Genomic DNA, 13,434 nt, shown 5'->3' on the forward strand with positions numbered 1-13,434 from the left:
CTTGTAAATTTATCTCCCCATATGCTCCTGTTCTAGGCACAAATATAGATCACAAATTCCTTTGGGTTTAGATTCTTCACACCGATGCTCGGTTCTCACCTAAGACAAAATAAATGTTAAATACAAGTAGCCAGAAAGGTTGGGTATGTATAATCATGCAGCAGTTTCACATGAAAAATTGCTCTGTGAGTTCTACTCTGCATAGTTTGAAAACAAATAATAATAATAATAAGGATAGTTAAAAAGTGGGCTCTGATGACCAAACTAAAGGTAAAGGTTCCCCCACCCACGCTTGCTGTTGTTCCCAACTCTAGAGGGCGGTGCTCATCTCCGTTTCAAAGCTGAAGAGCCGGTGCTGTCCGAAGACATCTCCATGGTCATGTGGCCGGCATGACTAAACACCGAAGGTACAGGGAACGCTGTTACCTTCTCACCAAAGTGGTCCCTACTTTTCTACTTGCATTTTTTACGTGCTTTCGAACTGCTGGGTTGGCAGAAGCTGGGACAAGTAATGGGAGCTCACTCCGTTACGCAGCACTAGGGATTCAAACCGCTGAACTGCCGACCTTCTAATCCACAAGCTCAGCATCTTAGCCACTGAGCCACCACATCCCTGACCAAACTAGATAAGTATTAATATATAGATGTGGATTTCTTCTTTTTTATTTAAAAAAAAAACCCAAATGACTTCATAAATGAATTGTCTTACAATATTGACAATTGAGCTATCCAAGCAATAAGTACATAAGGTTTATATGTTTTAATCCCCTCATGTTGTATTCATCCACATTACCTGAGAATATTTTTTTAAGGCGAAAGGGTGAATTGTACTGCTTCTAATTAATAATCCCATTAATAGATGCCTTCTTATTAAGAGTGCATTCTACTCCATGTTGAGAAAAGTGATGCATTGAATCTGGCTGAAACCAGAGAGTGAGTGATTTTTTTTAAACTCAAGAATACATAGATATCTTTTCTTTGATGGACAATGCCTAATTTAAACAAGCAAAATAGTCATCGTCATGAAAATGTCCAGACCAGCTGTAATTTCTAATGTTGGATTTTCCCCCTTAACAGAGGAAGCCCCCTTGTGGAGTACTTTGAAGACATTACCATGGCAACTCCACTGCGCTCTTCAGTAGAAGTCATTTTAAGGCACAACAGGCTGTACCTTAACAGAAGACACACACCCCCACCCGAGGGGTGTTAGGAGCGTCTTACCCCCACAGTATTTGTTTCCAGAGAGTAAGGTACGTATCTGTGCACCAAGTTTGGTTGAAATTGCTTGAGGCGTTCCAAAGTTATGCTGGAACATACAAACACACACACACACATTTTTAATCTATATAGATAACACAAATGGTCATATTACCGTGATAGTTCCTTTGGCAGAGTAAGCAGCATAGGAGTACAGAAGGTCTTGACTGTGGTGAGTTTGGGTCTCCTTATTACATGGCTGTCCATCAGGATAATAACATTCCCCAGTGTTATTCAGAGTTACTGTATTTGGAGAAGAATCTGGCAGGTCAAGCAAGACAGTGTAATTGATGAGCTGGACATCTTCAAGACCAAAGGATGTCCACTGATCCAGAAGTTTTCTTGCAACATCTCTATCTTCTTTTCCATTCTGTTGTATCAAATCTCTACAAGAAACAATATCAAGAACAATTAAGCGTATGGATTAGCTTTTCCAATAAAAATTAAGCTTTTGATTATATGCATAGGTAACTTGGAATCTACTTTTTTGTTTATAAAACAAAGAAAGACAGGAAATGTTGCTCTAGGAATATCTACTTCATGAGTATCCTTATTGTATTAAGTCATTGTTTACTTAAGCAAGATGGGGAAATACACCACAATTATCTGAGTTTGCACAATAGCATGTTAAAAGCATGATTTAAAAACCACATTAGGTGGTTTCAACCAGTAGATTAACTAACTTTTGACTGGTGTGCCGAACTTGTAAATACCACCTCTGTCTGTCCCTGCCCCAACCACTCACTCACCTTGCCTGCCCGCCGCCCACTCTCCCCCCCCACTCGCCATCCACTCACTGCTCGTCCTGCCCCACCCATCCCAGCCCTATATAAGTTGACTTTGCTACGCGACCCAGCTGATTGCCTAGCCAGTCACCTTCGTGCCTTGCCTGCTCAGCTCATGAAAGGTAAGCATGCTGCCGCTGCCCACTTGCCTTTCACCTTGGTTTGGGGCCCGGGGCCTAGGGTCCTGCTATTCCCTGTGGCCCTGGAGACTCTGCCTACTCGCTGTTTGACTTGGCCAGGTTGGGGAACACGCCATACCCCGGCTCCGTATCTATATCTATATCTATATCTATATCTATCTATATCTATATCTATATCTATATCTATATCTATATCTATATCTATATCTATATCTATATCTATCTATATCTATATCATCTATATCTATATCTATATCTATATCTATATCTATATCTATCTATCTATCTATCTATCTATCTATCTATCTATCTATCTATCTATCTATCTATCTATCTATCTATCTATCTATCATCTATTTGCCTGAGCTTGATTTTTCTACCAAAGTTACTATAAACTTTGCAATCCTTTTATTTCTGTACCACGCTTACCATGTTGTTAAGAAATATGCAAAGCCATAGTAGAAACTATATGTCACATTGTCACAATCTGAGGAGGATTTGTTTTCCCATATGTCTCTGCCAATTGTCATTAATATGTCAATCCAGGAATGGCACAATGAAGTGTCTGTTCTCACTGGAGGTCAGCCGTCTCCCATTTCAATTCCTGATCTCTCTTTTTTTAGAAGGTTACTTTTCTTTTTTGTACACATTTAATTAAAAGTTTTACAAAGAAGTTTAAAAAGTAACACAAACGAATAAAGAGGGGGGGGGGAAGTAAAGTGCAAAAGAGAAAGAGAAATAGGAAAAAAAGGTTTCCAATTTCCTTTGCAGCAAATACAGGTATGAATTCATAGTTATCTTTTACTCTATGATTACAAAAAAGACTCTTTTTGTCTAGTATTTAATATTTTTGGAAAATGGCTTCTCCCGGGCTCCAGAAGCCGAAAACGGGCCCATTTGCGGACTTCTGGAATTTCCAGTAGGCCTGTTTTTTTGCCCTCCCAGAGCCTCTGTGTGGACTGTGTACTTACCTGGCATGATGAATGGGATGTGTGGAAACTCCTGGGAGGGGAGGGGTGGGCGGGGCCAGCTGGTCCTTACAACAACCGGTTCAATGAACTGGATGCAAAATTAGCATCCGGTTAGCCCAAACCAGTCCAAACCGGTTGAATCCCACCCATGTTTTGGAGGCATTCAACATCTACTGGAGAGGTTTTCTATAATGTCATATTGGACACTGATTGGTCTTTATGGGCTGGACCCTAGGGGAAAGATTTGAGGTGACTTACAATGTGTAATTGTTGTGTGGACTATCTTGCTTTGCTTTTGCTGCCATCAGTTCATTCTTAGTAAAAGTACCTTTTCTCTAAATATATGGAGTTGGGGGGAGGGGGTGTTTTCTTTCCTAAGATGTGGATGGAGGCAGAGCTGACAGTTAGTTTACTGTGAAGGTGCTGTGCTCCTTCAGAGTCATAATGTCAGTTGGACAGTACAGAATGATGAAATAAAGGTTAAATGTCAAGCTTAGAGGAGCCACAAATCTGGTCACATTGGACTTTGCATTTGTCTCCTGGTGCCCATTTAATTGAAAAACAGAGATTATTTCCAGACAAATTAGCAAGACATTCATCACCTCTGATCTATTCTAACACCAAACACTTTTCAAGAGTAGTAGGCTTACGCTAAAGGCTTGTGAGCTCTTTTCAAGAGGAATAATAGCCAAAGGTCAGCTCTTTGGACTTAATCTTTTCCACTTTATCTCCAATAAGTCTTCAAATAGTCTGCACAAAATAGACAAGTTAATCCAATCACTAGTACATTACAAGCCAGTGATTTCATCGGCTGTGCCCTTTAATGCAATGACATGAACTTAGACAGTCCCAATACGTGCCAAGTCATTTGATTAACACAGATTCTCCAGGAGTATCCACATTTCCCATCAGTATTGGAAGCATTAATAGACTAAATAATGAAAGAGAAGCCCTCCCATTACAAACAAGATCAAGGTACTCCCACATCCTAAGCACAGTCTTCGTTGCAGGGGGTTATTTTAAATGAAGATTACAATTATAGAACCGTTCTTTTCATTGCAAAATGAAATATGCTCTCTACTCAATAATTAAATGAAAACGGTTTCAAAACTTTAGTGACAATACACTTGATTGATTTTTCGGGGGGAAACATTGCGTTCCTTATTTACTTCATATTTTATTTTCAGAATATTAAAATACAGTTCTTAAGCTTTTTTAAAGCCCATCAGCAGATATGAAGTGTTTTTAATTAGTCTTGGGGATAATGCAATCTTGCAAAAAAAAAAATGCTAGTAAAATTTCTAGCAAGATTAGGTCAGTGAACTTAAATTATACCTCAGTATGAAATATATCAGATCAGTCTACCAGGAGTTTCTTCCAAACAACTGCAGGTTAATACCCTATAATTGAGTGGTGAAATTCATTTTTTTTACCTGTTCTGTGGGCGTGGCTTGGTGGGCATGGCAGGGGAAGGATACTGCAAAATCTCCATTCCCACCCCACTCTGGGGCCAGCAAGAGGTGGTATTTGCTGGTTCTCCGAACTACTCAAAATTTCTGCTACCGGTTCTCCAGAACCTGTCAGAACCTACTGAATTTCTCCCCTGCTGTAATTAATAAAATTTCTAAAAGCCTTCCAACTCTAGAGCAGAGTTTTCTTGAAAGTTTTTGTTATGTCCTTCAATCCTTAATCCAGCAAAAATAAGATTTAACTAGGTCCTTTAGGAAGCACCAAAGTCACAATTTGTTCCAAACTTTTCGATGGTAATTGCTGAGTTTCCCAACTGCATAGACGTATCTTTGCATTCTCGCTACTTATGAGTGAATGTAAACATTATTCATCCATGTTTAATTTGACTTTTGTTACAGAGTTTGGACAATTCTTCAGCTCTGACAGGCTGGTGGGGAATGAAAGGATATTCCTTGCAAACAGCTGGTCATTTATAGGACACAGGTAAACCTCCAAGTGCTTCAATGACCCTCTAAAAGGATCAAATGACCAGCTGTCTGCAAGGAATATCCTTTCATTCCCCACTAGCCTGTCAGAGCTGAAGAAGCTTCTTGGATGAGAACCAAAACATTTTTTTAAAAACCCAAGAAAGTCCAGTTGCCTCCATAAAAAGCACCTTCAGGATAACCTTGACCTGGATGACTGAGAATCTCTACAGATTTTCCAATTCTGTTATTCTAACTGTCTGATGGTCTATCTCAGGGGTGTCCAAACTTGGGAACTTTAAGACTTGTGGACTTCAACTCCCAGAATTCCCCAGCCAGATGGGTGGCTGGGGAATTCTGGGAGTTGAAGTCCACAAGTCTTAAAGTTCCCAAGTTTGGACACACCTGGTCTATCTGTTGAACTATTGGAGGATGTTTATAATTTTTCATAATGTTTTTAAGTGTGATAAATAACTGTATGATAGATAGGTAGCTAGAAAGAGAGATGGAGAGATAGTGTGATGGATAGATAGACAAATAAACAAAAAGACATCTATCTCTATCTTTTTTATTGAAGTAGGGAGAAGTAAAAGCTCTTCTACACTCACTCTAAATCCGTGATGGCGAACCTATGGCATGCGTGCCACAAGTGGCACGCGGAGCCATTTGTCAGGGCACGCGAGGCGCTGCCCTGTCAGCTGGCCAGCGCGCATGCATGCGCTGGCCAGCTGAGTTCACCTTTTCAAAAGCTATCTTTTGCCTTCCCCAGGCTCCAGAGGCGTTATAGGAGCCTGGGGAGGGCGAAAAGAGCCTCCCCCACCCCCTCGGAGGCTTCAGGGACCGTCCCTGAAGCCTTCGGAACACTTAAACCCACTCTCCGAGCAAACCGTAAGTGACTTCCGGGTTGCTCAGAGGGTTGTTTTAAGCGTTCCGAAGGCTTCAGGGACCGTCCGAGGCTTCCCTGATACCTTCAGAGCGTTTAAAACGACCCTCCGAGCAACCCGGAAGTCACTTCCGGTTTGCTCGGAGGGTGGTTTTAAGCGCTCCGAAGGCTTCAGGGAAGCCTCCGGACAGTCCCTGAAGCCTCCGGAGGGCCTCCAGGGGGTTGGGGGAGGCTCTTTTCGCCCTCCCCAGGCTCCTATAAAGCCCCTGGAGCCTGGGGATGGCAAAAAAAATGTAAAAATGGGGGGGTCGTGCGTTGTGCGCACATGCGCACTGGGGGGTCGCGCGTTGCATTATGGGTGCGGCATGCCCGCACTCGACCCCCCTGCGCTCCCCCCACTTGTGGCACGTGAGCCAAAAAAGGTTCGCCATCACTGCTCTAAATAAATAAATCACATACAAAGTTATAGTATGTACGTCACGACATTTTAGGATGGTAAAGTGGCCATCATCATTTTAAAGGATTATACATGGAACCAAGTGCCTTGTACAGATTACAGATTAACAGAGTTAAAAGGGACCTTGTAAAGTCCCCCCACCCAAGTAGGAGACATCTAACAAATGGCAGTCCAAACTCTTCTTGAAAGCCACCAGTGATGAAGCTCCCACAACTTCTGAAGGCAACTTCTGATCCATTGATTGGAACAGTCCTTTGTATGTGTCTGGCTGTCTCTTAACCATATAAAGGAAAAATCATATTAAATCAATGACAAATCTTTTGCTAGAAATTGTGCTTGGCATGTTTATAAATAGCACAACCATCCCAATGCTGGTATCTCCTGCTGTGGAAGAGATCCAATTAATCACAGTTGAATATATATATATATATATATATATATATATATATATATATATATATATATATATATATATATATATATATATATATATATATATATATATATATATATATATATATATATATATATATATATATATATATATATATATACACATATATACACACACACACACACACACACACACACACACACACACACACACACACACACACACACACACACACACATATATATATATATATATATATATATATATATATATATGTTGTATTTGTGCTGATAAAATAAAGGGAGACTAGTATAGATCCATTTCGAGCTATTTAGCTCTCATCAGCTAGCCATACCCTTACTGGGATTAGGTCATACCAGGGGTTGTAACACAAACATATATATACATATATACATATATACATATATACATATATACATATATACATATATACATATATACATATATACATATATACATATATACATATATACATATATACATATATACATATATACATATATACATATATACATATATACATATATACATATATACATATATACATATATACATATATACATATATACATATATACATATATACATATATACATATATACATATATACATATATACATATATACATATATACATATATACATATATACATATATACATATATACATATATACATATATACATATATATATATATATATATATATATATATATATATATATATATATATTCTCTTTACCGTGGCCTGTATATTCACGTATAAGATGCTTTTGTAAGATAAGGAAGTTAGAAAACCATTGGTTCAATCTATCCAGAGATATACCACAAGGTATCATTGTTCACAATTTATACTATAAAGCTCCAGCAATCTGACGGCAATTGTGTGAGTCAGAAAAGAAGCTGCTGAAAGTTCCTGAAGGGGAGAAAGCAATTTGTCTGTACAGCTCATCAGTTCACAACAATCATAATGCTAGTATTTCTTGTCAGCACAGCAGTGTGACAACCCCTAATGGTGGAAGGCCAGAACCTACCTGTATAGAAAAATGAACCCTTATAGAAACCAGCATTTTGATATAAAATAGGCACGAATGAAAGTCTGATATGGATCAATCAGCATGGCAGGTAAAGGATGCAGGCTGATTATTGGTGCAGACTTTGAACAAATCCTGTCAGTTTCATTTTTGTGGAACTTCTAAGGTATGCACATTTGCTACAATATACACTCAGTGTGGTATTATTATTATTTTTGTCCATAGATGTGAGAAATTGTTGGGTTCATCTCCAAGTGGGGAAAAAGACACTTGATTCATGGAAACTGCTTGAGAGGATGGTTTTAATGGTGGGCAGGATCACATACTTGAGGTCCTGGGCAAAAAGACACATGGGTGTGAGAGAGAGAGATTTATACCCTCTGTTGGGCTTTGAATTTGAGCTTGAATTCTGATTGGTTGTCAGACTCCCATAGGGCCATGCAGGGGAACTCGGTAGGCTGCCCTGAGTCCCAAGCTTGGTTGACTCTTGCTGGGTGATAATCAGAGGTGGTATTCAGCAGGTTCTGACCAGTTCTGGAGAACCGGTAACACAAATGTTGAGTTCGGAGAACCAGTAAATACCACCTCTGACTGCCCCCCCCCCCATCTATTCTCTGCCTCCCAAGTCCCAGCTGATCAGGAGGAAATGGGGATTTTGCAGTAACCTTCCCCTGGAGTGGGGAGGGAATGGGGATTTTTACAGTATCCTTCCCCTGCCACGTCCACCAAGCCATGTCCTCCAAGCCATGCCACGCCCACCAAGCCACACCCACAGAACTGGCAGTAAAAAAAAATGAATCCTACCACTGGTGATGATGTAATGAAAAGGCTTTGGGATTCCTATTATGGCTCTGTCTGAAGGAGGTAGATCTTTGTTATGTAGAATAGACTGGTCCAGGCCTTAATGGCCCATTGACAAAGGTGGGGTGGGGTGGGGCTGAGTTTCTGCCTCTCTTTTAGGGTAAATATTCTGCCCTTTTAATATTTCCTAAAATATCTCATTTTCCTAGGAGAGGGGTGGGTGCTAACTTCCTACATTAGGAAACCGAATTTTCAATCACAAAGGATTATCTTGCACTATTATTTCATAAAAGAGTCAAATCACATATGGCAAATAGAAGCAGCTCTTGTTGTCGGAAAGGCTTAGCTCTAACAAACAACACCCTCACCTGTGGCATAACTTACAGGTCAAAGATGGAACCAACATTGCTCAGAACTAAATTGTAGACTGTGCCGGAATGTAAGTTAGCAATCATTTTGGGATGTCGGTTCTGCAGACTAAGGGAAGGATCTTTTTTGGAGTGGAGGAGAGATGGCACGCAACAGGAAACTTTCTTAATGAGGATCAATGAACCCGAAAGAACCATTTCTCTGTGCATGGGCACACTCCATTCCCAAAGGATCTGTTCCAATCTGAACAGGAAATTAAACTATATGATGGGAATCTCACTCTACACACAACTTTAACGACAGTAGGGACAGGAGCAGAGCGAATCTTCTCAGATTGTGCAAAATGTCATTAGCCACACCTAAACGAGTCCTTGTTTTGACTTTTAGACAAATGTATGAAACGTTTCTTACATTTTGAAGGAGTTTATCTTCCTACCTCAGAACTTCAACTTCCAAAATTCTCAGCAATGGCCACATTGCCTATAGCCGTGATGGTGAACCTATGGCAGGCGTGCCACAGGTGGCATGGGGATCCCTCTTTGCCGGCACATAAGCCATTGCCCAGCTCAGCTCCACCGTGCATGCACGTGCCTTCCACCGGCCAGCTGATTTTCAGGTCTCTGCTGCACATGTGGGAAACGTGCCCACATGCTGGAGGGCGGAGGGGGCTGCGATTGCACGGGGGCTGCGATTGCACGGGGGTCTAGGCTGGAGTACGGGGAGGGGCAGTGCACCCCAGGGCCCTCAGGGGGAGGGCGTCACATGCACATTGCATTATGGGTGTGGGCACACGTGGGCATGCTGTCACGCGCGCACACCCACTTTCGGCACGCAAGGACAAAAAGGTTAGCCATCACTGGCCTATAGAATTGGAAAATCCAGGGGAGCACCTTTTGCTCCCCATATAGCAGGAAAACCCAACTCTTTGGTGCCATCTCCTGGTCATCTGGATTTTGCAAACTACACCTATAAGCTATAAATAAGTTTTCTCCTCCATCTTAGAAATGCTGCAGAAATCAACCCCTCCAAATTTTTAATACGAAGTGACCAATCTAATCAGTAGATTAGGACAGAGCTGTGCATTCTATTTCACAATTCTTGGAACGTTGGAAGAAATATATATTTGGAAATATATACTTTGAAAGAAAACTGCATTCAGAAATAGATACTTCAGCATAATTGCATATGAATAGGAGACATAACTAACCAACCAACTGCTTAGGCAGCTTTTTAAATGCACAAATTGATCAGAAATTGATTTATGGGGAAAACATGCAAAGGTGACATGCGCTAAAAACAGACTTTTCTTATTCTTAGTTGAACCAACATTGAAAGCTCATTTGTTCATGTTAGTTTGAATATACAGCCCTCCATTGGATGAAATGAAGAAACATTTAATAAACAGAATAACCACAATCATTTGGATGGGATGAATCACACATCTAAGAACACTGTTTACATATTTCCCGTGAATGTTACTTCTGGAAATCCTTGTGGCTGAGTGGATGGGTAGAGTGAATGACATTGACACCTCATCATAGTCATTGGATTTATAATATACCAGAGGTGGTATTCAGGTTCTGGAGAACCGGTAGCAGAAATTTTGAGTAGTTCGGAGAAGCGGCAAATAGGCTGGCCCCGCCCCAGCTGCCTCCCAGCCTCCCAGCTGATCTTTTGTTGCCCTGAACAGGAGAATGGAGCTGGGAAACAGGTTAGTGGGGTGGGGAGGGAATGGGGATTTTGCACTAACCTTCCCCTGCCACGCCCACAAAGCCATGCCCACAAAGCCATGCCCACAAAGCCACACCACACCCACACCACACCCACAAAGCCATGCCCACAGATAGTAAAAAATTTTGAATCCCACCACTGATTGTAACTGATTCCCACCTAATGGCAATGTGATACGTGAATTGACTGTACTTTAGCACTGTACCTTAGAATCCTGTAAGTCTACTGCTCTAAAATATATATTTATTCACATGGATTTCTGTCTGTGAGGCGCGGGGAAAGACCTTGGTGAAAACATTTGCAACCAACCACGGAGCAATTGTTTTCCTATAAAGGAGCCTTATGGGCAGAAATTCCATCACAAGCTGTCATCCTGGGGTGAAATACACACATGTGCTTGTGTGCCTGCTTTTCAAATATTACTTGTCTTTGTGTTTTAATTCCCTCCCTGCTTTTCCATCGGGCCCACAACTTAAATTGGTGTTTTCCATTTACCTCTTTCCCGAAGTCTAATTGCTGGAGAAATAACAGTGGGGAATTAGCACGCATATGTGTTGTAAATGAACTGATCTTTATTTAAATAGGGTGGGGGAGTGACAGCATGCCGTTCCAGAAAGAAAGAATGCAAATATCTTCAGCATTCATTCCTATCATGTCAAAGCCTCTAGCAGGAGAAAAGGATGGCTCCTTTTTCTTTCTGATTTCTTGCTTTTCCCCCCCCACCATCTCTTCCTCGTGCATTTTTGTTTCAGGCAAAAGATACACAAGACAGATGATAAGCAATATCTTAACTCTCCTCCAACATGAAAAAGTATACTGCCCGATCCATCAAAAGCCAGTAACTGACAATTGAACAACGCACTGCAATTAATCCACAGAATTGCCATTTAGAAACATAAATCTCTATCAGCGAATAGCCCCATGCAAATGCATTATTTCTCCATCCAGACAGATCTCAGAATCTACAATGGCAGAAATCCATAAGGACTTTTAATCTAAATACAGTTACTTGGATTTCTGAATGTTTTGCTTTTAATATCATCCAGTTTTGGTGCTTTATCATTTATGTGGTTCTAAGCACACTATAGTCAGCTCAACTGTACTAGATCCAATAAAAGACCAAGATTATTTTACAATGAATAACCGTTCTGTTTCTAAAAGTAGGATAGAACTTGTCATGCCCGAGCATATAACTTTTATATACTGTTGTTGCTCTCTACCGCCATCTAGTGGCCAGAGAGACAAATACCACGTATATCTCACCCCTTTACCCATCAGCCCATACTCTCAAAACAAGTGCATGCTTGGAAGCCAGACTTAATTTCCTTTAGCATTTGGAGAAGGCAGAAGCATAAAGAAGAATCCATCTTAATCTGTGTCAAATGGTCATTCAAGAACAAACCCACAACCCACACACAGAGCATCGCTGGTGAGATTAAAATTACTTGTATTTATTCATTGTTATGTTCAGCAGTAATTTAATACTGTCTATCTTGTATTTGGTTCTCATTGTATGTATCCCTATTTCCCCCAGATTCACCATATCCTGTTCTTTTAATAAAGCATTCACATCTACGTACACAGTCTGTTTTATTGGAGGATAGGTGGGTTTAACTGCATGTTGAGCTGCACACAGACTAACGTGTAGTGAGGACAGAACAGAACTATACAATTTGCTCCATTGGGCATCAAAATGCCCTGGGAAAGCTGATCCTTGGGATGGAAGAGCCACTACATGGGGCTCCCCTTGAGATGCACCCGAGGACTACAGCTGGTCCAGAATGCGGCCGCGCAGGCAATTATGGGGAGTACGAGATACTCCCATATAACACCTCTCCTGCACGAGCTGCACTGGCTCCCTGTGGTCTACCAGGTGCATTTCAAGGTGTTGATTACCATCTTTAAAGCGCTCCATGGCACAGGACCTAGTTACTTGCGGGATCGCATCCTGCCCCATACATCCCTGCGACCAATTCGCTCTCACAGAGAGGGACTCCTCCGGGTGCCATCCACCAGGCAGTGTCAGAGGGTGGTGCCCAGGAGCAGGGCCTTCTCTGTGATGGGCCCAGCCCTCTGGAATGACCTCCCCCCTGACATTAGGACTACTACTGATCTCCGCTCCTTCCGCAAGAAACTCAAGACCCACCTGTTCCAACTAGCCGGCCTGGCGTAACCATAGCTCTATCCTCTAATCCCCCTGGCAATTTTAAATTGTAGGGTATTTTAATGTTTTTAACTCCATTAATTATTGTAATTATTGTGTTATTTTATAATTGTTGTTGTGAGTTTTTATACCTCCTCCTGTGTAACATATGATATGTATTTATTGTACCCCGCCCCGAGTCCCTTCGAGGAGAGGGAGCGGCTTATAAGTGTAATAAAATAAAATAAATAAATAAATAAATAAATAAATAAATAAATAAATAAATAAATAAATAAATAAATAAATAAATACTTCTGGTAGCAAAGCCCTACCCTAGTTCTGAGGATAAAAGGCAGGGGCCAGAGATGAATAAGTGTGGCAGACAAGTATTCATCTCCCTGGCAGACAAACTGGCTAGCCTGCTGTGTGTGAGAGAGATTTTGCTGGCGCTGCTGGGGCTCCTATTAAAGGAATCATTGATTTAACTACAGAGGGTTTGTCATGTTTGACAGCCAGAT

The 13,434-nt window shown here is 41.1% G+C and overlaps 1 protein-coding gene across 6 annotated transcripts in view; it reads right to left on the bottom strand.

Moving 5' to 3' along the window:
* Positions 1–13,434, bottom strand: part of NAALADL2 (N-acetylated alpha-linked acidic dipeptidase like 2) — a 706,416-nt gene that overhangs the window by 387,439 nt on the left and 305,543 nt on the right. For all 6 annotated transcript variants that reach the window (XM_081953457.1, XM_081953458.1, XM_081953460.1 and 3 more), the window contains exon 3: positions 1,373–1,643. In XM_081953457.1, coding sequence (XP_081809583.1) covers positions 1,373–1,643 — 271 coding nt within the window. The remainder of the gene's footprint in view (positions 1–1,372; positions 1,644–13,434) is intronic.

Source organism: Natrix helvetica (genome assembly GCF_964273705.1).
Source record: "Natrix helvetica genome assembly, chromosome: 5".
Lineage (NCBI taxonomy): Eukaryota > Metazoa > Chordata > Lepidosauria > Squamata > Natricidae > Natrix > Natrix helvetica.